Source organism: Amphibalanus amphitrite, unplaced genomic scaffold (assembly GCF_019059575.1).
Source record: "Amphibalanus amphitrite isolate SeventyFive unplaced genomic scaffold, NRLGWU_Aamphi_draft 000054F_arrow, whole genome shotgun sequence".
Taxonomy (NCBI): Eukaryota; Metazoa; Arthropoda; class Thecostraca; order Balanomorpha; family Balanidae; genus Amphibalanus; species Amphibalanus amphitrite.
This window is the reverse complement of record NW_024881550.1, coordinates 474,840-497,177: the sequence shown is the minus strand read 5'-3', so window position 1 is coordinate 497,177 and position 22,338 is coordinate 474,840. Positions and strand designations below refer to the sequence as shown.

Genomic DNA, 22,338 nt, shown 5'->3' with positions numbered 1-22,338 from the left:
GTGAATATTTTTCGATGAAATTTGTTAGATATTCATTTTTGCTCTTTCTGAACCGAGCGACATCATTTTCATGCCAATTCATTAACTTTTTTGAAGCTGGGAAGGTCCCTTTAAAGGGACTGTCCCACCTTTGCATTAGTTCTGAGTTGAGATAGCCAAGTTGGCGGCCTGGTTCAGAAACCACTACATATATATCCTGGTCGCAATATCCTCAGTTTCGTGGTGTTAAAGAAATTCGTTCCCTTCATTTGAAAAGTGGGCCTTAGCTAAGGCCCTATCTCTTAAAGGGACTATCCCACCTTCTAAAATGTTGTTAAAACCAGTTAAATTGTGCCCGACTTTATAGATTGGATGACCAGGAACACGGTTCTGGCATTTATTTTTCATTAAACATCTTAGGCTTCCCATATTCCAAACACAAACTTTCAAATATGTGACGTCACAGCCCAAAATTACCTCCTTCCCCAGGCCACATTACTGTCATAAAGCTGATTCTTTTTACTCTGTAGGCACCACCACAAAGTTCAGACCAAGTTTTAAGCGATTTTTCAACGAACAAACCCATTTAAATCAGAATGACTAAACGAGGTGACGTCACACTAACGGTCGCTCCATGTTGAAGATAGGGCCTTGCACAAGGCCCATTTTCAAATGAAGGGAACGAATTTCTTCAACACCAAGAGGCCGCGGGGGTTGCAACCTAGATAGATAGTGGTTTCTGAACCTCGCCGCAAACTTGGCTATCTCAACTCAAACCCCATGTTAAAGGTGGGATAGTCCCTTTAACTATTAACGGCCATTTGATGACGTCATTACTCATTTGCCTTTTGAACGCCTGTCACACATTCAAGTGAAATATCACTTGATTTACGAATAAGCCAATCAGAGACACTCTTGTGTTATTGTATGAGCCGCGTCATATTTGAGAGCAAATATATTTGCTGCCAAATTTCCCCTCACATTGACATGAAGTAAATCCTTCATTACGTCACAGATTCGATATAAATGACGTCACGATGAAATATGAAAGTCGCAATATCTCAAAAAGTATACGATGAAAACGCGTAAAAACTTGCAGAATTCGTCGAAATATCATGAGTAACATTTCCGAATCCTAAACGTGGGATAGTCCCTATAAGGGTGGGGGAACTCATGGCCAGCCCGATCCCCTGCAGTTCGGTTGCTGAGCGGGGGGGGGGGGGGGGAAGAAAGGTCCAATATGATGCCACGCCTATTGCCTATAGGTATATATACAGGGGCGCAGCCAAGGGGGGGGGGCACACTGGGCTTTAGCCCCTCCCAAATCTAGGAGGCGCCCTCATCCAGGGCGCCGAAGGTGCCTTTCTAATGTCCAGCACTCTATACACCCTCGACGGTAAGCCATTGCGGTACACCATTCGGCACTGGCGCCCAGGTTTACAATTTTATATCTCTGTGGGTGAAGATGCACCCACAATCCTGAACTGCCGGATATCCACTCCACCCCCAGTCTCCTGACCATCTAGCGCCCTCATCATCTTCAGCGCCCTTCTGTCTGTTCGGCGCCCTTCTGATCTGTCGGTGCTCTTCTCGCCATTCAGCGCTCTTATGGCCTATTGGCGCCCTTTTCACATTCGGCGCCCTCTGGGCTGACCAGTCGGAGCCCTAATGATCTTACCACACAGCATCTTCCTGATCTGTCTGCGCCCTCCACACTTGTAGGCGCCCTCTTGACCTGTCAGCGCCCTCCTAATCGTATTATATTTTAGCGCCCTCCTCACCGTACAACGCCCTCCGGACCGGCGCCCTTTGCGTTTAGCGCCCTCCTGACAAGTCGGTGCCCTTTTCACCGTAGAGGGCCCTCCTGAGCTGTAGGCGGCCTCCTGACCGTACATCGCCTTCCTCACCTGTCCGCGCCCTCCTCTTTAACCCGCGCCCCGCTGGGGGGGGGGGGGGGCAGAATCTGCCCCCCTCCCGTTTTTCGCCAATAACTTCTAAACGCGTTACGCCAGCGACGTTAAACTTTCAGTAGCCTATCATACATCAATTTGACACGTTCCCTGTAAATTTGAGCGAAATCTGTCGGTTTTTTTTTTAGAAATTGACGTTTTAGTGACGTCATGTTCGCCATTTTCGCCTCAAAAACGGCAAAATTTCAAACGCCGCTAACATCTTCATTTTTAAAGGAATCAAGACGTGACAAAAAGGTTATACGTGATTCTACTTTGTCTATCAAATGGCTATCTCGGTTTTTTGAAAATTTTGGATTTTGACCCATTTTTTCTAAAAAAAAAACTGACCTTTTTGGGAAAATAGTTATAAAATCCAAAATTTTGAGTGCATCGAAAAAACCGGTCAGATAAGTGGTCAATGTGCACCTACATACCAAATTTTAGAAGAATCGGTTCGAAAATGTGGGAGTTTTTCAAAATTTTATGACGTCACGACACACAAAAATTTTAAAAAATGATTTTTTTGAAAGTTTTAGGCCTTGTACGGAAACAAAAATAGCACCATTCGATTCGTCGTGAAAAACTGCTGATAGACACCTTTTTAGGCCTTAACAAACAACTTCAAAATTTGACCTCATTTGACCTGACCTTGACCTGACCTCGACCTGAAATTCATCCAGAGGTGGTACATATCACTTATTGAGTGTGCCTAATGAATTCTATGAGTAATATGACCCATAAAACATGTGTCGCACATGCCCTTTTCTATATTTTGTTTTTGGTGCCCTGACCTGACCTGACCTGACCTTGACCTTGACCTTTGAATGACATTGTATGCAACGAATATTGTCTTGGTAGTCTAAGAACACGTTTTGGGCAATCAGTCTCAGTCCATTTTTCGGCAACTACGGTGCAAGGCCGATACTGTAGAAACTTGCATTTCGTACCCTTGACCTGACCTTGACCTGACCTCTGACCTACTTAAGCAAAAAAATTTGGGCTCTCAAAGACAAAGGGACATGTTCATGTCTAACATGGGGAATGGAGTTGAGATAGCAGTTTTGCTCGTTATATGCTAAAACCACATAATCCGGAGCCATTCGTCTCAAAAATAATAAATTGACAGCGCTAGAGAGCAATTTCGGTGGTCTTTACCAGATATGACCAGAGGTGTATGAAGTCAGCAAGAAAAAGCCTAGATTAGGCAAGGCAGGCGCGGCGCGGCCGCCCGCCCGCCCTGCCGCCCGCCTGCCTGCAACGCAGCAACGCAAGGCAGGCAGTTGCTTTGCTTTGTTTTGCTTTGCTTTGCTTTGCTTTGTTGACAAAATAACCTAGACCTGAACTGGTGCTTTATTTCAGAAATAATTTGTATCCCTTTCAGTCAATTAACTTTTTAAAAAATCACAGCATTGCGAATACTCACTGGTAACTTACAATTTTACTAGAAAACAGCTTTGCTTCATCAACAACGGCTTCGGTTGAACGGCCTTGCTTGACAGCAAAGCTACTGGAAAAATAAAAACAAACGCGCAAAAAGGTTTTTCTTTTTTTGGTTTCTTATTGGTATCTTGGTTATTGTTTGTTTGCCTTGACAACCAGCAAACAAAAACGCGCAAAATTATGAGGAAAGCCTTATTGAGTTCTCCAGCTTGAAACGTCTAAGAATATTACCCAATCAGAAACAAACATTCTGAAGAGCTTTACGACGATTCGCGCTCCATCTGCCCGTGTCGTCTCAACATGCTGCTTGCGGACAATCTTGAACACAATTTTTAAAAAGACCAATCTGTTAGGCGAATCCGTTCCCGTCAGCTTGAAATCTAGGCTTTTTCTTGCTGACGTCATATACCTCTGGTCATATCTGTTAAAGACCTTGGCGATCTGGTGAAGACCACCGAAATTTCTCTCTAGCGCTGTCAATTTATATTTTCGAGACGAATGGCTCCGGATTATGTGGTTTTAGCATATAACGAGCAAAACTGCTATCTCAACTCTATTCCCCATGTTAGACATGAACATGTCCCTTTAAAGGTAGTGTGCCACCTTTGAAAGATTTCCCATTTTATTTTTCCTAGGATAAGAAGCTTCTGTTTTTACCTAATATCGCAAAAAAAAATCAAAAATGGGCCTGGAATAGTGCCTTTTTCGCCTAAAAGTTTATCGGTTTTTCGATATGTATAACAACTGTAGTGGGCTGACCTGCAAACAGGCGTCGGCACACTCGTCGGCAACAATCGCGAATGCGGCGCACATGTGACAATAAGCAAAGGTCATTATAGAGTTACGACGTACGAGAATGAGTTATCAGCATTCAGCTGTCTAATCGTAGAAAACACAATGTCGAGCCTTAAACTGTAAGCCTGTATTGGTATTGTTTCTTTTATTTGGCTGTCGAACATTATTTATGGTTTGAAATATGATTTTATGTAAAATAATTGATATGAAAAAGCCGTCTCTTAAGTTATGACCCCATTTCACCACACGCAAGTGGCAGAAATGACAATGATCAGCTGACGCATTTTTCTTGGCCGAAGTCAGAGCGCGCGGCCCGACGCACCACCATCGCACCACAAAGTATGAGCAGAAGCCGCGCCCAAAGCCAGGGCCCCGGTAACGTGAGGTAGGCGAGTCGGGGCAGCGTGCGCTGACCCAAGCCGGGGCCGCAGCTTTGGGCGCGGTCTACCGCATCCCCGCGGGCAGCCCCGGGCTATCACATGACACCGGGAGGACGCGCGGCCCCGGCTTGGGTCAGCGCACGCTGCCCCGACTCGGCTACCTCACGTTACCGGGGCCCTGGCTTTGGGCGCGGTCTACCGCACCACCTAACAGGCGTGTTCGAAACCGCAGGAGATGATGATGAACGGGTTTATCGAAACTTGATTGGATGAGCATATCGGTAATAGCGATTTCACTGTGGCCGTTTTCACGACGGAATAGCAGGCATCTATTTAATCCCCATTTGATCCTTTGGTTCCTCAGGAATTTTAGTAGTTCTTTTTAGTAGGTTCCCCAGCTTTCGAATGAATGGTGCGTTAGTTTGCTATTTTTCTATTAAATATCACATCGATTTACTTTATCTAAGGATTTATCACTAATATCAACATAAAGCGTAAGCACAATTATAAAATTATGAAATTATTAAATACTAGTACAATAGTTAAAAAAGATACTGAATTGCCAGGCTACAAAGAATATATTCATTTATGGCGCACGACAGACATTTAGAAAGCAGCGCCCTGTTTTATTGCACGCTGCTAGCCGCTTCCATTGGGTTTTGCAGGCCGACGTCATTGGTCGTTACACGTATGATGTCACGCGACTTGTGGCCTGTCACGGCTCTTTAATGATCTCCACTAAATGAATGCAACAATGGCCTTTTAAGTTGATCTCTGTGGCCATCTGTCTATGGAGCGACCAATATGAAAGTTGGGTGAATTTACCGGGGTTACATGACTATGAGCAAGCAAATGTGTATCAGGAATGGATTTAGGTGGAGAATTGCGCTGGACCATGAGTGCTCGAACGCTCCCAATTCCACGCCGGTTTGGCTTTGGAGCCGAGACAGGCGATGCGGGTCAAGGTCACCGCTGGGGTAACGGTGGATTGGCTGCGCCCGAGCACCCGTAACGCGGCACAATTCTCCATCTATGGATTTTCCTATTCGCTCAGCATTGTGATAGGCGTTCGTAATAGCATTTACTCTGCTCATGTACCTATCCCCGGTTATTTAAAAGAAGTTTTTGTGGGGGAATATCACGGCTTTAGGTACTCGGTGGCCCTATTCACGACTTTCAAAGAATGCTCCGATAACTAAACACCGCACAGACCTACTGCATTAGTGAATCTGACAGAAGGTCTGTGGAATTACATACCCCCTCACCACACCCCTAAAAACTCATCCAGTGTCCAAAACCACTTTTATCGACTCGCCAAAAAAAAAAAAAAAACACACACACACACATACACACACAAAGCATGGGGCATGTCAGCTCTCAGTTCATTTATCATTGTCTTTACCATGGTTCAATTGCATTGCGCGATTTAAAGCACGTGAGTGCCTATATAGTATATATGTAGAAAATAATATCTACAGCAAAACATCCAAAATTACAAAGGCTACAATGCTTAAAAAGTAGGTTCATCAAGGAAGCCTATTTTTACTTGCGTTGTGTTGCCAACCATGCGATTCCAACGCGGGCTATTCGCAACGTCTGTTAAGGCACGTTAACAGCTGACAAGCCGCCACCGCTGCCACTTATTCATAGATGGTTGATATCGCAGCTTGGGCGTCAGCAGCGCGGCCCACAACGCGTCGGCGCCAGCGCACGCAGCTGTTGGCACTCGGCAGCCGGTGTTGCGACTTAACGGCCGGCCGGCCCCATGCGGCCCCCGCCGAAGTTAGTTGGTAGCACTGCTGCTCCACGGCGTACATTTCCTACCAGCCCATAGGGTTTACATGTTAAATGGCCTGTTTTCGGCAAGCGATATCTCGGTCAACCTTTGAAGGAATCAATGGTTCTTAGTCTCAAATGATAGATCGATGAACTTTCTTTCGACAATTCCTCTACCATTTTTCACGAAACCCAGCCGATCTTCGACGGCGTACAGGGTAAAGATTTCTCTGCACGCCAGCACCCGCGATCCGGCTCTCCGGTCGTCGGCGCGCGGTCCTCGGTAGCGCAGTCGGTAGCGTATCGGGCTACGGATCCGAGGGTCGTGAGTTCGAATCCTGGGAGTGCCGCGTGATTTCGGCTAGAATTGAATGATGTAGATTCTTGAATGTTTGCATAATCGATTATTCATAGCTAATTGAATGTATCTGCCCACTAATCGGCCCCTAAAACCTGTTATTAAAGAAATTTAAAAAATGATTGTCACGTGCGCGTCACGACTGCCAACCATAAGCGCTACCATATTCTAGTTTGAACTAAGTTTTTGCTAGTCCCGACCACATATAGTAGGTTTTCTAGTAGTTATACTAGAAATTCCTACCAAAGTTCGTCCTACCCTTCACTCAATATACCCTGGCCCCATGAAGGAGAAGCTCTTGGTGAAGCTTTGTGATCGCCTCATAGCCGCCTTGGATGTCATCTTTCTTGGCAGATCCATCCGTTCAGATGGTACGGTGCAGTCTGGATAAAGGACGAAGTCCAACGCCGCTAACCCCGCGACCGCCACCCCACAACGTGGCCGCAGACCGAACGGGCGTGAGGGCCGTAAGGGCCACCCCGCCATCCGGTAGGTGGCTGAGCAGCCGGGCGCAGCGGCGCCTGGGCGGCGGCCGCGCTGAGATGAAGTCCCAAACCGCCATGTCGCCATCACCGCCATCACCATTGCTGCAGCTGTTCCCAACCGCCTCAATCGCCGCCGTTTTGCCAGCAGTCGCGCCGCGGAATGGCAGAAGCTCCAGAGTAGCCTCCAGCGCCCCTCTCCGCACGTGTGCAGGTGCACTGCGGCCGCCGGGTCCGACGTCCAGGCAGAACATGATATTTCCATGCTGCTCCGACGGTGGGCTGGTCTTGTTTGGGCGTTCCTCCACTGTGACGTCGGTCACGCCTGCCCCGGCCAGGGCGCAGAGGCCGACGTGTCACCATCCGGTTGCAGTCCTCAGTCGGGTCGCAACGTGTACCTCTTCCGCAGCGTGGAGCGCGCTCCCGCTGGGCAGCGATACAGCCAAAAGTAGCATAGCATGCGGGCGGCCAGCGCTGCGCCGGACAGCGGACCCATGCCGGGGGTATGCCGGTCTCGGCCATTAGCGGGGTCGTCGGGGCCGAGGCTGTACATACAGCTGGTGACCGCGTGAGCCGCCAATCGAAGCTCACGGCTTATAAGCTCGACGCGGGCATCACACGCCGTCCCGATGGGAGCTCCACGACGCCGCCGCGAACTCCAGCGCGGCTCGCAGCGCGAAGACCAGTACGGACGGCCGGGGCAAACGGCGTGCGGGAGTCGCAGGCGACGTTTTGCGGACAGAAAGGGTTGGGCATAAGCTGGTCGGCAGGACACTCTTGAGCCGAGCCTTTGATGTAATTACAGATGATCCAGAAGCATGCACAAAATTCATGACACACTATTCTCATTTATGTATTTGCTACATATGATATGATATACCAGCTCATGATCAGTGACGCATTCTGGGCAATATGTTCTAAAGTGAAGTAACTGAAGTTACAGCTTAAAAGCTTAAAAAAACAGCTTAAAAAACACACACACACATTCGATAGCTTATGAGAATAACATGCCTTGTGTGCTTAATGCAGGAAAATATTTTTCCACTTTTTTAGAAACAGCAAAAGAGTTGTCAACAAGCCATGTCAACTATCTAAACAATTTTTATGGAAACTGCTCTAGCTAGCTTAAAGTTCCACAACGTTTCCGGAGCACCGTACCCAAACTCAGTTCATGTTACAAGAAAAAACAGTAATAATGCCTCCTAATTTTGAATGAAATATAGGTATGAGTAATTTGATTTGGAAAGCAACAAATTTCCGCACATCATTTTAGCAAAATTACTATTTTCTTCAGCCATCAGGTTACACAAAACTATAGTAAACTTACTATTAGTAAACTTTATGATCTAGTTTACACAAAACCAAAGCCCCGATTTTAACAAATGTAGATAAAATTTAAACAATTTAAAAAAATGTATCGTGGAGAAAATGAAAAGTGTAGATTTGTAAAGCCGGGATATTTCAATTTCACGGATTAGGCACTTAAAGAAATATCTTCACCTTTCTTTGAGCCACCAGCCTTCACCCAAGTTTTACACGAATGTAGTGAAGCAGACAATGTGGCAACTCAAAATTGTGATGGTTTGAGATAATTATGACGGTAAAAGAAAAAGCAACACAAGGTTCCTTACCCTCGTTTTTTTCACATGGGTTCAGATGAGGCTTCAACTGTTGCCAACCTGAGGAGCTATAGGGACTTGAGCTTTCCAAAACTCAATTTCTAAAGGCACTGAGCAGTGTTTGGCTTTCACACGAATGCGATAGTAAGTTATATGAAGTTGACAAAGCAAGCAAAGCAAAGCATGATGCCCCGCGCGTCCGCCCGCGACCACGCCCCGCGTCCGACTCCCGACCGCCGCGTGACCCGAGGCGCCCGGCGGTCACGTGACCTACCGGCCGGGACTGCAAACGGCCTTCACCACCATTCTTGTATGACGTCATATCCTACTGAGGTGCTGATTGGTCGGAATTAGATACCTGAAGGTAATTATCTGCCGTAGTTATTTTTGTTTCATTGTTTTGCGTGTTTTCTTATATGAAATGTAATTAAAAAATGTGTCATATTTTAATCACCATTAAAACATAACTGAATAGGTATAAAAGAGAACTCGATATATACTTTCCTTGTTTTTAAGAATTCCGGAATTAGATACCCGAGGGAGCAAAGAGGGAGCAAGTTGCCACGCTGATTTAATACCTCATAGTCGAAAGGTGGGCTACTAGAACCAAAAATTGCTGTGTTTGTAATAAATAAGTGATTTGAGGGCAAAAAATGCCCGGATTTAAACTTCTAAAATTATTTTGAACATAAAATATTTCAGTTTGAGGGATGTTAAGGCCTCTAAGGGTAGGTACTTTTTAGGTATCAAATAAGTTCCTCTGCGAAAGTTCCGTCGTGAAAACGGCCTGTGTGCATTTATTGTTCATAGTGGTGTGAAATGTGGTGGGGTACGACCGACAACCCGTCGGAGCGAATTTCGCACTGGGGTACTCAAAATTTGAAGAATTTAAGACGTTTCCATGAGTTTTGAAGGTATGGATAAGTTCTAAAAATCCGGTTCTCCTTATCTGGGCCATTAACTCCATACGGTCCAGGAAAGCTGGCACACTACCTTTAAGCAATGTGTATTTATCAGAATAGCAGCAAGCATGTAATAAGGTGGCTCTTGGATGACAAGCCCGTACATCCAATCAGTGCAATAATCATGGGATTAACAGTCATGGCGCAGCAATGCTGAATAAGTGAATACACAGCGCATAGCGAAGCAAAGGTGTTGTTTACAACTCCTGTCTATCCTGCACGGATAGAGAAGCAACAGATCCATCACGAACTGAAATGAAAGTAGGTACATTGGAACAAATATTTAGCGTATAATGTTGAAAATAGCCGGCCAAAACGAAGTGCTCTAGTTATAAACATATGCAAATAAACTGTTCATGCTTACGTCAAATCGCTTTCTCTGGCAAACAATCCACAATTAGATGCGATGCTCAGTAATCAATATAATATGCCTAAAATACTAAGATATTGTTTCAAGCCTCCGTGCTCCGACCTCTCAGTGATACTGAATTGGCGCCTGTGATGGATGTTAATTGCTAAATGTCATTTAAGACTATGTAGCACAAAAAACCTTATCACTCCTTGATTATGAGAAGGGCTTCGTAAGCACTCACATGCGTCAAGGCGTGCCTAAAAACACACACATGACACACAAACCTTTTCAAGGGCCTTCTACGAATATGTAGCTTATAGTTTCGCAAGCAAACGCTGTACCCTGACCCTTGCTTGAATATGATTAAAGTTAAGCGAGTGCCGAGCACCTGCGGCCCATTCCGCCGGGGGGGGGGGGGGGGGCGGCGCGCCCCCGGCCGGCGCTCAGCTCACTGCTGCGCCGCCACGCTCATCTCACTTCTGCGCCGCCACGCTCAGCTTACTTCTGCGCCGCCACGCTCAGCTCACTGCTGCGCCGCCACGCTCAGCTCACTGCTGCGCCGCCACGCTCAGCTTACTTCTGCGCCGCCACGCTCAGCTCACTGCTGCGCCGCCACGCTCAGCTCACTTCTGCGCCGCCACGCTCCTGACGACGCCGTCCAGGGCCACGGAGCGGATGGTGGAGCAGATGGGGGCGGCGCAGAGCGGGCACCGGTCGGCGCCCCGGTCCCGGGTCTTGGCCAGGCAGCCGGCGCAGAAGGTGTGGCCACAGCCGAGGGTGGTGGCCCTGCGGAACAGCTCCAGACAGACGGGGCAGCGCAGCTCCTCCGACAGACGGCCGCCGCCGGAGGAGGGCGGTCCCGCTCGGGCTGGTCCGGCGCCGGCCCGCTCAGCCCCGGACACCCCTGGCTTGTGGGGACATTCCTTCTTGACATCACCGTCGCCTTTTGCGGCTTTTCTTTTCAGCTGAAACAAGTAGGTAATTCATCTCAAACACCTAAATTGTAGTAAATTCCAACTAAATGATAAACATTTTGGCTCACATTCCTTGGCGCATTATCACGAATTTGGTCTATTTCGGCCGAACAGCATCTATGACATGATAACTCGATAACTGTTTTTTATGTCAGTGCATGAAACCTAACCCTATAGGAAACCAAAATTAGAAGTTCAAAGGGTGAATGCAAAGGTACACAAATGTCTTCTTAATCTGTCCAACTTTTCGGATGTACCTATTTTTGAAAACTTTTTGGAGGATGGGCTTAGCATTCAATGTAACTACACCGCTTGTCAGATAAATTAAAAGTACAAAAAAAAACAAGCAAAATACCTCATCAGCCCATAACACTTGTCTAAGTACAGTATTCGATTCAAATGATTCAAATCCTATCACTGGAAATGCACAAACATGACCGTAACTGACCAGCGACCAAGTCAGCTTTAACTATCGTAGAGGTTTCCGTTTTTACAAAGCCAATAGCAGTCGATATTTTTTCCAATAAGGTACTGCGCATATGCTGTGCATTTGGTCACGAGTGCCTGATTCACCACTGAGCGACACAGTCCGTGCAGATAGGACACATCCGGGTGGGTTTTTTTTTTTTTTTTTTTTTTTGAATTTTGCATCCCCGCTAGCTCAAGGCTATAGCAGGGGAAGGGAAGTTACTTGCTGGCAATTAGCCAGATCTTTTGTTTTACGTTAAGTTAATTGCCGGCTATTTGATTCCGGCCCAAGAAGCAAAGCAAAGACAAACTTTACGTTAGACCGGCTCATGTGGCGTCCGGTGGGTTGCAAAACAAAGGGAAGGCCAAAAAGGTGCCAGATAGGCGAGACCGATAAATTTGGTTACTTACATAGAGCTTGCTGCTGAGACTTGCTGCTGATTTGTGTGCTGTTGTTTGGTGTGTGTTGTTGTGGGGTGAACTTTACCAGGAAAAGTCCTAACTAGAAAAAACCTGGTGCCTAACCAAGAGGGCAAAAACCTGTGCTTTCAGCCAAAGTACACAGTAAAAAAGCCCTTTCTTTAATTACGTTATATTACGTTACGTTATATCGCTAATGTGTATGTGTGTTTGTGGAGCTATCACCTTCATCCACTCCCGGGGGGCCATGGATGCAAGCCACATAGGCCGCGCCCGGGGTGTCCGGCGATAGCTTCTGTGTCTCGAGTGGGCCTCAACCTTTAAGAGGGATCCCTGTCGAGAACCGCGAGCTTACACACATATATATACACTTGGAAAAGGCGGCGAGAACGAAAACGAATGGAAGCAAAACGAAGCGGATGGAGACGACGATGGGAGATCATAGGAACATCTATATACTGTGTGCAGGGTTTCGATCATATGCTATTGATGAGATTCGAATCACTGAGGAAGGTAAAGAGAAGATCAATTAGATCTGGATGATCATCACCCAGGAGAGTTGGGAGGTCCAGGCTGAGGTTGTGTGTGTTTGTGTAGTGAATGATGGGTTGACGGTATTGGTCGTAGTGTGGGCAGTTGATAAGAAGATGGGCAATGTTGAGTCGGGTGTGTGCGGCGCAGTGTGGACAGCTCGGGGGTGGCTCATTTTTTATGATAAAATTATGTGTTATCTTTGTGTGTCCCAGCCTCAATCTGGCTAGAACTATTTCCTTGAGTCGATTATCTTGATTAGAGGATGTGAAGTTACCAATTTGCGGGTGGATTTCAAAGAGGTGATCGTAGGGAAGAGCCTGCCAATCATACTGGCGCAGGTCTCGGAATGCGTGATTGAGGTGCGAAAGGACGTCTTGATGTGTGCAGCGATCTTCTTTACGATTAGAGAGATTAAGGCTTTGTTTGGCAAGCTCGTCGGCTTTTATGTTTCCCGGGATGCCACTATGTCCCGGGATCCATAGAAGTCTGATGTTGTATCCTATCTTGTTTAGGTGAATTATGTTCTTCTTAATCAGGTATACAATGTGGTGATCGGTTTGATTCTGTGATTTGATTGCTGAAAGTGATGATGCAGAATCAGTGCAGATCACGCTGTTCTTAACTTTTTTCTTTTTGATGTGGTTGATAGCATGAAGTATAGCCGCAAGCTCGGCTGAAAAGATAGAGAAAATATCCGGAAGACGACTTGATTTTCTATAATGGGTAGAGAAGACTCCTGCTCCCGATTTGCCGTTCATGACGGATCCGTCAGTGAAGTAGAATGTTGTTTGTTGATGTGTGTGGCAATATTCGAGAAAGAGTTGATTTACTTCTGCTACTGTTACTCTATCTTTTTTCTCATTGAAGAGGTATTCTATATTATCTATGCGATCAAGGTAAGCTGATGTTATAGGGGGAATTGGCAATATCGTTGGAATGGTTATTTGAAAGTGATCAATTACTTTCTGGAGGCGACGAGAGATCAGTGGATAGCGACGCTGATTTGTGAGTGACGAGTTCGATTGGGTGTTTGTGAGAATTTGGTAGGCGATATCATCTGGGCGGGAGGCACATCGTATATAATAGCGCAGCAATAGGAATTTGCGGCGCCTGTCAAGTGTGGGTATGTTTGTGTCTATGTGTAGGGCTGTTATTCTCGTAGTGCGCAGGGCACCAGTGATGATTCTGAGTGCATGATTCTGTATTGTTTGCAATTTGTCAATACGGCTCGAAGCTATATCATCGTATAAGAAACTGTTATAATCCAAGATTGGACGAATTAGGGTTACGTAGAGTTGCGTGAGTGTGCGTCGGTCCGCACCCCACTCTCTGCCTGCGATGCATTTCATAATGTTGATTCTTCTGGTACACCTTTGTACCAGATCCTCAATGTGAGCGTTGAAGTTAAGTGTGTAATCAAGAGTTATTCCTAGAAATTTGTGTTTTTGTACGTATTTGATTGGTTTGTTATCTAGTGTGAGGTTTCGCCATTTGTCACGTAGCAAACGATGGGAGAATATCACTGCGACAGTTTTGCTAGGTGAGATCGTAAGACCCCACTTCTTGCACCATTTTCCTATGTTATTAAGTGAGTGTTGTATTTGTTCGATTCCAATGTTAGGGTTATGATGAGTATACCAGAGTGCTATATCATCAGCGAAGAGAGAGTGCTTAATATAAGATGGTTCATCATCGAAAATATCATTTATCATTATTGTAAAAAGTGTAGGCGATATGACGCTGCCCTGTGGTAGGCCATGTTCTAGAATGTAATCTGGTGAGTATGTGTTCCCACACCTAACCTGGAAGGTGCGATTAGAAAGAAAGTTACTGATGAAATGGGCCATATGACCCCGTATGCCTGTTTTGTGTAGTTTAATAAGTAGAGCTTTCCTATTTACTTTGTCGAATGCATTCTTGAAATCAATGAATACTGCTACTGTGTACTCTTTACGTTGGTATCCAATCTGTATCGAGTTAATAAGATGTGTTATGTTACTGGATACTGACTTCCTAGGTCTGAAACCTGTTTGATATGGAGAAAGTAGATTATTGGACTCCAGATAAGCCCTAATTCGTCCATTAACCATTCTTTCCATTAGTTTTGATGCACAGCTTGTGAGGGATATTGGGCGATAGTTTGCAGGATCAGAATGTTGTTTGCCATTTTTAAGGATTGGGATAATAATGCTTCTGCGCCAGGATGGAGGATATGAATTGCTTTCCCAGAGTTGATTTATATTAGCCAGGAGAGTTGCAAGTCCAGATTCAGGGAGATTTTTGAAGAATTGGTATGCGACCTGATCTGGACCGACCGATGTGTTTCCACATTTGGCAAGTGATGAGTGAAGCTCATGTTCTCTGAATGGTGCATTGTATTGTTCGTTGTTGAGTGAGTCGAATGAGAGTGTACTGAGGTGTGTATCAAGTGTTGTGGTGAATTGTGGTGGGTATTGCTGTTCAGAAGAGATATTGGCGTAGTGGATAGCAAATTGAATAGTTACTTCTGAGGGGATGATGTAATGTATGTTGTTAATGTAAAGGTGGGGTACCTTGTAATAGGTGCGATTTTTAGTGAAACATTTAATCAGGGACCATATTTTCGAAAGAGGGGTAAATCTATTAAAAGTGTTAGCAAATTGCTGCCAGCTTGAGCTTTTGGCTTTCAAAATAATTTCACGTGATTCTCGTCGAGCCTTACGAGCTGCCTCCGCGTGTGCGTCGCAGATGCATCGTCTAAAGACACGCATTGCTCGCCTTCGAAGTGCTACTGCTCTTTGACAATCAGAGTTCCACCAGGGAGAATTTTTGTCGGGGATGGGGGGTCGAGTGAGAGGAATCGTCTGTTTTGCTACGTTAAGTATCATGTCAAGGAAAGTGTTAATATCTTTAGGGGGATCTCTACATTCTACGTTAATGTGTTTTTGAAAGTTAGCCCAGTCGGCTTTCCGAAAATTCCATCTTGGGAGAAAGTTAAAATTTGTTTGTTCTGAAGGAACATCAATGGAGTAGTGCAAAGGGAAGTGATCACTAAATAGGGTATCATCTGCAGTGTATTGGGTGAAAAGTGTCGCGGTGTTTGTGTCCGTGATAGCGAAGTCGATGACGCTATGTGAGGCTTCGCCATTAGAAATGCGTGTGTGTGTTGGTACTCTGTTTGTGAGTGGTATCAAATCAAGTGCTTCTATTACGTTAAGTATTTGTCTGCCTCTTGTGTCGTTGCGTGTGCATCCCCATGTTAGATTTTGGGCGTTAAAGTCTCCCATTATGATAAAAGGAGGGGAGAGCTGGGAAATCAATTCGGAGAGGTGTTTAGGATTCAATGGGTAGGTAGGAGAGAGGTAGATAGAGAGGACAGTTAGATCACGCTGTGCTATTTTTACTTTAGCTCCTACAACGTTAAGCGTTGTATTGAGATGAATTTGGTGGTGCAAGATATTATTTGAGATATAAAGCGCCGAGCCGCCCCGGCGAGGTGTTTCATTTACGTTATCTGTATACAAAGAATAGTCACGAATGTTGAAATTATAATTAGTCGAGTCAGAGTCTATGAATCTGGTTTCTTGGATGGCGGCAAGTAACGGTTTATTATGCAAGATATAGTTCTTGAATTCCCCCCAATGAGATACCAGCGAGCTGGTATTCCATTGGAGAAAGAATTCAGGCCGTGATTGTTCAGTGTGGTTACTCATGTTTGCTTATTTATGTTTTACTGAGAGACGGGTCATGGGTCGGGCCCGGCTGACCGTCTCCGACTCTGTGTCAGTGGCGGGTTCAGATGGTGGGATGGAGTGTGTGGGTGAGGTGGCAGCGCTGGTCCCCGTCCGCTCGGACAGAGGCGAGTCCGGCTCCAGTGTCGTGGTTGGTGACGCGTCCGGTGTCTGTGAGGGTGTGGTCTGTGGTCGTGGTGGTGTTCGTGGTGGGGTCGGAGGGCGCTGGGCACTCCGCACCGGTGGAGGGGGACGCGGCGGTGTCTGTGTGGGTGTGGTCTGTGGTCGTGGTGGTGTTCGTGGTGGGGTCGGAGGGCGCTGGGCGCTCCGCACCGGTGGAGGGGGAGGTGGCGGCCTCGCCGGCGGAGGCGTGTCCTCGCTTGTTTGTGTTGGGCGCGGAGGGCGTGGGCGCGGCGGCGGGACCTTTTCGCGGACTGCCGGGAGCGGGGGCCACTCAGCTGGATCCAGTGTGACTGTTGCGTTCGTTGTGCGGCTGTTCTGTTTCATGTGGTGCTCCCTGGCTGCCTGTCTTGTGGCCTCCCGGTGCCAACGGCTTGCATCTTGGACAACGGGGCACCCCTTATCCCAAGACGGATGAGGCCCTCCGCAACTGAAGCAAAGAGGGGGAGCCTTACACCCTTCCGTCGGGTGCTCCTCGGAACAGCGTCCGCACCGCGGTTTGCGGCGACGACACGCCCGCGCACTGTGGCCATACATGAGACAGTTTTTGCAGGGGCGAGGGGCGTAGACCCACGGCGTGATCGGGACTCTCAAGTAGCCGCAATACACGACTTGCGGGAGGTCCCGCCCGGCGAACCATAGTCTTATTGTGGGGTTAGGACCCATCTTTTCGATGTTGTTGGACCTGAGCCTTTCGACTTTGATGACGCCTTGCTCCTTGAGTTCGTCGAGGAGCTCAGCGTTGCTGAGCTCCGTCAGCGCCTCGCTCCTGAGAGCACCTTCCACTGAGTTCAGTCGGTGGGCGAGTTGGGTTGTCACGGGTTGGTCGGTGAACGTCGTCATGTTGAGGAGGATCTCTGTCTGCTCTTTGTTTTTCGTTTGGATCAGAAGGGACCCGGACTGTACGGCCTTAGCCGAGGTGACGGGGCCGCACAGGCGATCCAAGGACCGCTTGATGGTAAACGGGTTGCTGTTTTTGAACGTTAGGTTGTTGGTGGTTTTTTTTACCAGCACGAAAGCTGGGCCGTCAGGGATGGTTTCGGAGGGGGGCAGTGAGGCCGCCCCCTCATCCTGGTAGAAAGGCATGTTACTCTGGTTAATTTGTGTTTATATCTGGTTATTATTAATAGAAGAATCAATAGCGGGCAGAACCGCAAATAGCAAAATTAGTCCGATCCGGATGAAAAAATTGGGCAAGAGGGCCGGCGCTGCCGGTAACCTCGGAGGCCCCCAGACAACGACGAAAGATCAGAGAGAAAGAGGTGGGGGGTTGTGGGACAGAATGTCCCTAGAAGAGAGGGAGTGGAAGAAAACGAAAACGATCCTAAATTACCTGCCTACTACGAGCACTTCTATGCGGGGCTTTAGCGCCGCCGGTGTGTCACCCGTCTTAATAAAGACGGGTGCACACAGCCGGGGATCTAAAAGCTGAAAGCAGCCGCTCAAAATGCCGTAGCCTATCACCTAGTTGCCGCAGTGGCACGCCTGTCCGGGTGGGGGATCCCCGCCTGAGCTGTTCCGGCACTGCACCCGCGAAGCCGATGAAGTGACCGGTCACCTTCAGGGCCACTACCGCGCCTGCAGCTGTCGGTCTGCTAGTAATAGAAGTAACGCACCGTTGCGACATCTATTTGTTGTCTATCTATTTTTACTGGGTGGTTACAGGAAAATGACACTGATTTCTATTTTGTCTGTTAGTGAGTAGTAGCACGGTCAGCCCGGTCAGCCATTAGGAGCTGTGTGGCGGCCGGCCCGGCCGGCTGCGCAGCGCCGCCGTTGGCGCTGCGCAGCCGCGCCAACGGCTGCGCTATTCGTTGCGCGGTGTGGAGCGCCGCCCACCTGGCTGGCTCGGAGGTCGGCTTCCTTCTGCCGCAGGATGGCCAGCACGTGGCCCTCGCTGGCGTCGCCCAGCCGGTGTCGGCGCAGCACGTCCCTATTGTGCGCCGTGCGCAGGTCGTGGCCCATTCGGCAGTCGGCGCGCCGACACCCGTCCAGCACAAACTGTCTGAAAACAGCGGCGCCGACAGTCTGGACACAGGGCAGGGCTGAACGGACATACTTCTAACGGGTGTTACTTCGTCATTTGCTTCAGTTGCGCAGAAAGGTGTCCTCGACTTTTTTACGGTAGGCGCTAGGTGCTGATGTTAGCTATGCGTGCCTACCAAATTGGAATGTCTTTGATAACACAAAACTACGTTTTCGCATTAATATTTGCACCCAAAATTAACAGATTTGAAGTCAAATTCGGTATCGCACAGCAAAGGAGCACGCACACCGCTGGAATACCTGCAGAGGTGCAGTCTGTTGCATTCGTGCAATTTGCAGGGTGTTTTCGTTCGGAATCTGAAACACCTGGTCAGGTTTTGGACGAAGAACGCCTCAGTCAGTTGGTCGCTTTCACTGAAGGCACGTCGTATCTGCAGGAGCAGCACGTTCTCCTGCATGGTGTCCATGCTGAACAGGCGGCAGATGTCCTGTGGGCGAGTCCGAGGTGGCATCTTACTGACTGGTGCAGGAGCCTCAGCATCAACACTGCGGCAGTGCTGTAATACCAGGGACAAAATACCTCAACTACCTAACAAAAAGTTATCCGTAGAATTAAAACATTTCAAAAATGAGCTATGCGCCCGGAAAAGGGAGATAGCTGCGCGCGCTGAGCCACCCAGACAGCTGCTGAATTGCTGAAATGCTGAGTCGTTGAGCGGAATATGGGGTCAGAACGTCGACCGCGCCGGTCGATGGGCATACCGGCTCCGAGCCTCAAAACAACCGCATTCTGATCAGCTGTAACCACTTATTCGGGACATATTCCTTAAAATTTTGAAGTCATTTGAAATTCAATCACTTGCCAGATGGTGAATAACAATCAATGTATAGATACTAGCCTTAGCAGACGCTTAAAGGAATAGTTCACTTTCGTATATCGTTGAGAGCTGCTGCGAGGAGCATGATAAATGACCTCGCTACTTTTGCCTTGTACGATTTAACGAATTTGATTTAGACAAAGGTCTGCGACCGAAATATCATCAATTCATCAATAAATAATCATTTTCATTCATTTTGTCATTTTCCGAGGAGAAGGTCATATATTCTAATAATACTTCCTAAATAGTTCACTCTCCTGATGTTTTTTTACGATGGATTTTTGATTTTTTATGCTCGAAATGATCATATAGAAAAATAACACCCTTTTATAAACAGGATTATTTTCTGTATTTTAATGTAGGAAGAACTATAGTAGAGGCTACCTAGGTACTATTTGCAGTGGAAGGTAATGATGCATTGGCCAATCAAACTAAAGCTGCATAGACTCGCACAAAGTGTGTAGACATAAACAGCACATTTGATACAACCTATCTGCAAGCTGATTGGCTGCAACTTTAGCCTCTATGACAGGTGGCTGCATTCCTGGTATTCTTCTACAAGGGACTCTTCAGAACGAGAAATGGAATATATTTGCCTAATGTGATCGCTGGGGTAGGTATAAAAGCTCCAAATTTGGGCTAGTCTAAGCTCAAGCTACTGCTATTCCACTTCATAGCCCATGCATGCAAGGCCCTAAGCCTTATGTTTTAAGTGATATATGTATTGCCATTAAAAGCTTGGCTTAACCTTCGCCCTAGTGGGGTGGGGGGGGGGGGCATATGTTACCACCGTGTCGCGTTTTTTGCGTGTAAATAAAAAACCGCGGCGCGTAGCGCCGCGCCGCTTGGAGTAGCTTTTTGTACATCAATTTTGGACAATGTGCGAAATTTTTGACCCCAGGTCACGTCAGGTCAGGTCACCAGGTCAAGTTAACTGACCAAGCCTAAAAAAGTTTGCAATCTAATCATGTCCAGCCTGCAGCGTTTGTCAGAAAGGTTTTAAACTTAGTGGATTGCATGATGTTATGAGCGCCTATAATTTGTATGTCTCGGATTTTTTATATCCGTGACCTAAGGTCAGGCCAGTGGCGTGACCTTACCATTATAAGTCAACGGAGGAAAATGAAAATGCCTCTAGATCCGTGTGTACGCTTAGGAACAGTCCAAATATTTCAGAATCACAATGATTTGGAACACCCGTGACCACCAAGGTGTCTTTTTTATGATAGCCTCTAGAAAGGTCATCCGAGGTCATTTGAGGCTACAAACATATTTTGCCAATAACTCTCGATTGGAAAGAGATGGAACGCTGGGGATGGTCTCATTGTGTTTGTCTTACCGAGACGCATCGACTGTTATGCAGCATGACCTTTTCCGGTCAGGTCATGACCTTGACCTGAGGCAAATTTTAAAGTTGACCTTTCAAGGTCAAATTATAGTTCATTCGACGCGCCTCGGCAAGAGGAACACGATTCTGGCAATAGAAATGTCGTAGCTGTTTAAGTTAAAAATTATCGTCGAAAAACACTTTTCGTAAATTTTGTTGAATAATATGAGAAAGCGCTTGTTTGAGGCTCATGATGATAAGTATAATGATGAAAGAAAACCGAAGCCTCATAATAATGAGGCTTCATTCATTCATTAAGTTACTTACTACTCAGGTCCAAAGCAATAGGTACCATGTGTAATATATATGCTCATGCTTCAAATTTAATAACTCAGTTCCACTTACACTCACACGACTTCTCAATCATACACACGATAGTCAGTCACACAAACACACACACCTACACACACACACGCACCCCCCCCCCCCCCCCACACACACACAGCATTAACCCGCGCCCGGCTGGGGGTCCTGGATTTCCACGCCCTGCTGGGGGGGGGGGGTGTTTGAACACCCCCCCTTGTAACTCGGCTCCTGGGCCACGTAGCGATACGCGGAAGGCGGCGTTCGAAAGAGCGTCAAAAATAATGACGAAATCACTTCGGTCAATTTTTTGGTCAGGTCAAAGGTCAGGTCACCAGAGGTCATGGAAGGCAAAATTTCGCCGATTTCCAGGTCGAATGTCGAAAATTTCCAAGAAGCCAACGCATAACTCGGGAACCAATAGAGCTACAGCGCCGCGGAAAAGCGCATTCGATAGCCCTATTAACGCCCTTTCTGAGTTATTCTCTCAGATTTGACCTAACTTCAATGGTTTTGCCTGCAGGGGGCAAAAACTGCAAAAATAGCCGATTTTTTTCGGAAAGTTTTTCTGCAATAACTTTTGACCCAAGCCCTGTACGAGCTTACTTTTACCGTCATCGTGTTCCTCTCGTCAAGACGCATCGAATGAACTATAACTTGACCTTGAAAGGTCAACTTGAAAATTTGACCTCAGGTCAAGGTCATGACCTGACCGGAAAGGGTCATGTTGCATATCAGTCGATCCGTATCGTCGAGCTGAACACATCTAAGGCGTTTTCATCGCTCTAGCATGCCTCTATCAAAAGTTATTTGCGAAAAACTGTTAGATACCATTCGTGACCTAAGATGACCTCAGGGCATAAACAAGGGTCACGGACGCCATTTTCATGTTCAGTGTGTCTAAACCACTTGTAATTCGGTGTTTAGGAGTGTTTATAATGTCTTTCGTCCAAAAGAGGCGCATTTCAATTTTCTCCCATTGACTTATAATGGGGAGGTCGCAAAATTGACCTGACCTTAGGTCATCGATATCAAAATTCTAAGATATACATTTTGTACATGCTATTGCTCTTAGCAATCGCTGAAAGTTTCAAAGCGATCGGTCACTCGGTGTAGCTATGACAGACATTGAAACTTTTTATGAGGTGAGGTCACTTCAAGTGACCTGGTGACCTGACCTTGAATGACCTTGGTCTGAAATTTTCACAACATGTGTAGAATTGATGTATGATAAGGTGTACCAAAAACGGCGGCGCTCCGCGCCGCCGTTTTTGAGATATTCGCGAAAAACCACAAGGGGGGTGTTCAAACACCCCCCCCCCCCAGCTGGGCGCGGGTTAAGAACGTTCTTTACAAGCTCACACACATACTCCTCTCACAAATATGCTTATTAATAACTTCAA

General features: G+C 46.9%; 1 protein-coding gene across 3 annotated transcripts in view; it reads right to left on the bottom strand.

Annotated features, from left to right (window-relative positions):
* Positions 1-3,506: 3,506 nt before the first annotated feature.
* The window catches only part of LOC122378037 (zinc finger CCCH-type antiviral protein 1-like), a 32,218-nt gene continuing 13,386 nt past the window's right edge, over positions 3,507-22,338 (bottom strand). For all 3 annotated transcript variants that reach the window (XM_043358740.1, XM_043358742.1, XM_043358741.1), the window contains 4 exons: positions 18,668-18,855; positions 18,221-18,386; positions 9,775-11,060; positions 3,507-3,954 (listed from right to left, as the gene is read on the bottom strand). In XM_043358740.1, the coding sequence (XP_043214675.1) occupies positions 10,719-11,060; positions 18,221-18,386; positions 18,668-18,855 (696 nt within the window). In that variant the 3' untranslated portion in view covers positions 3,507-3,954; positions 9,775-10,718. The remainder of the gene's footprint in view (positions 3,955-9,774; positions 11,061-18,220; positions 18,387-18,667; positions 18,856-22,338) is intronic.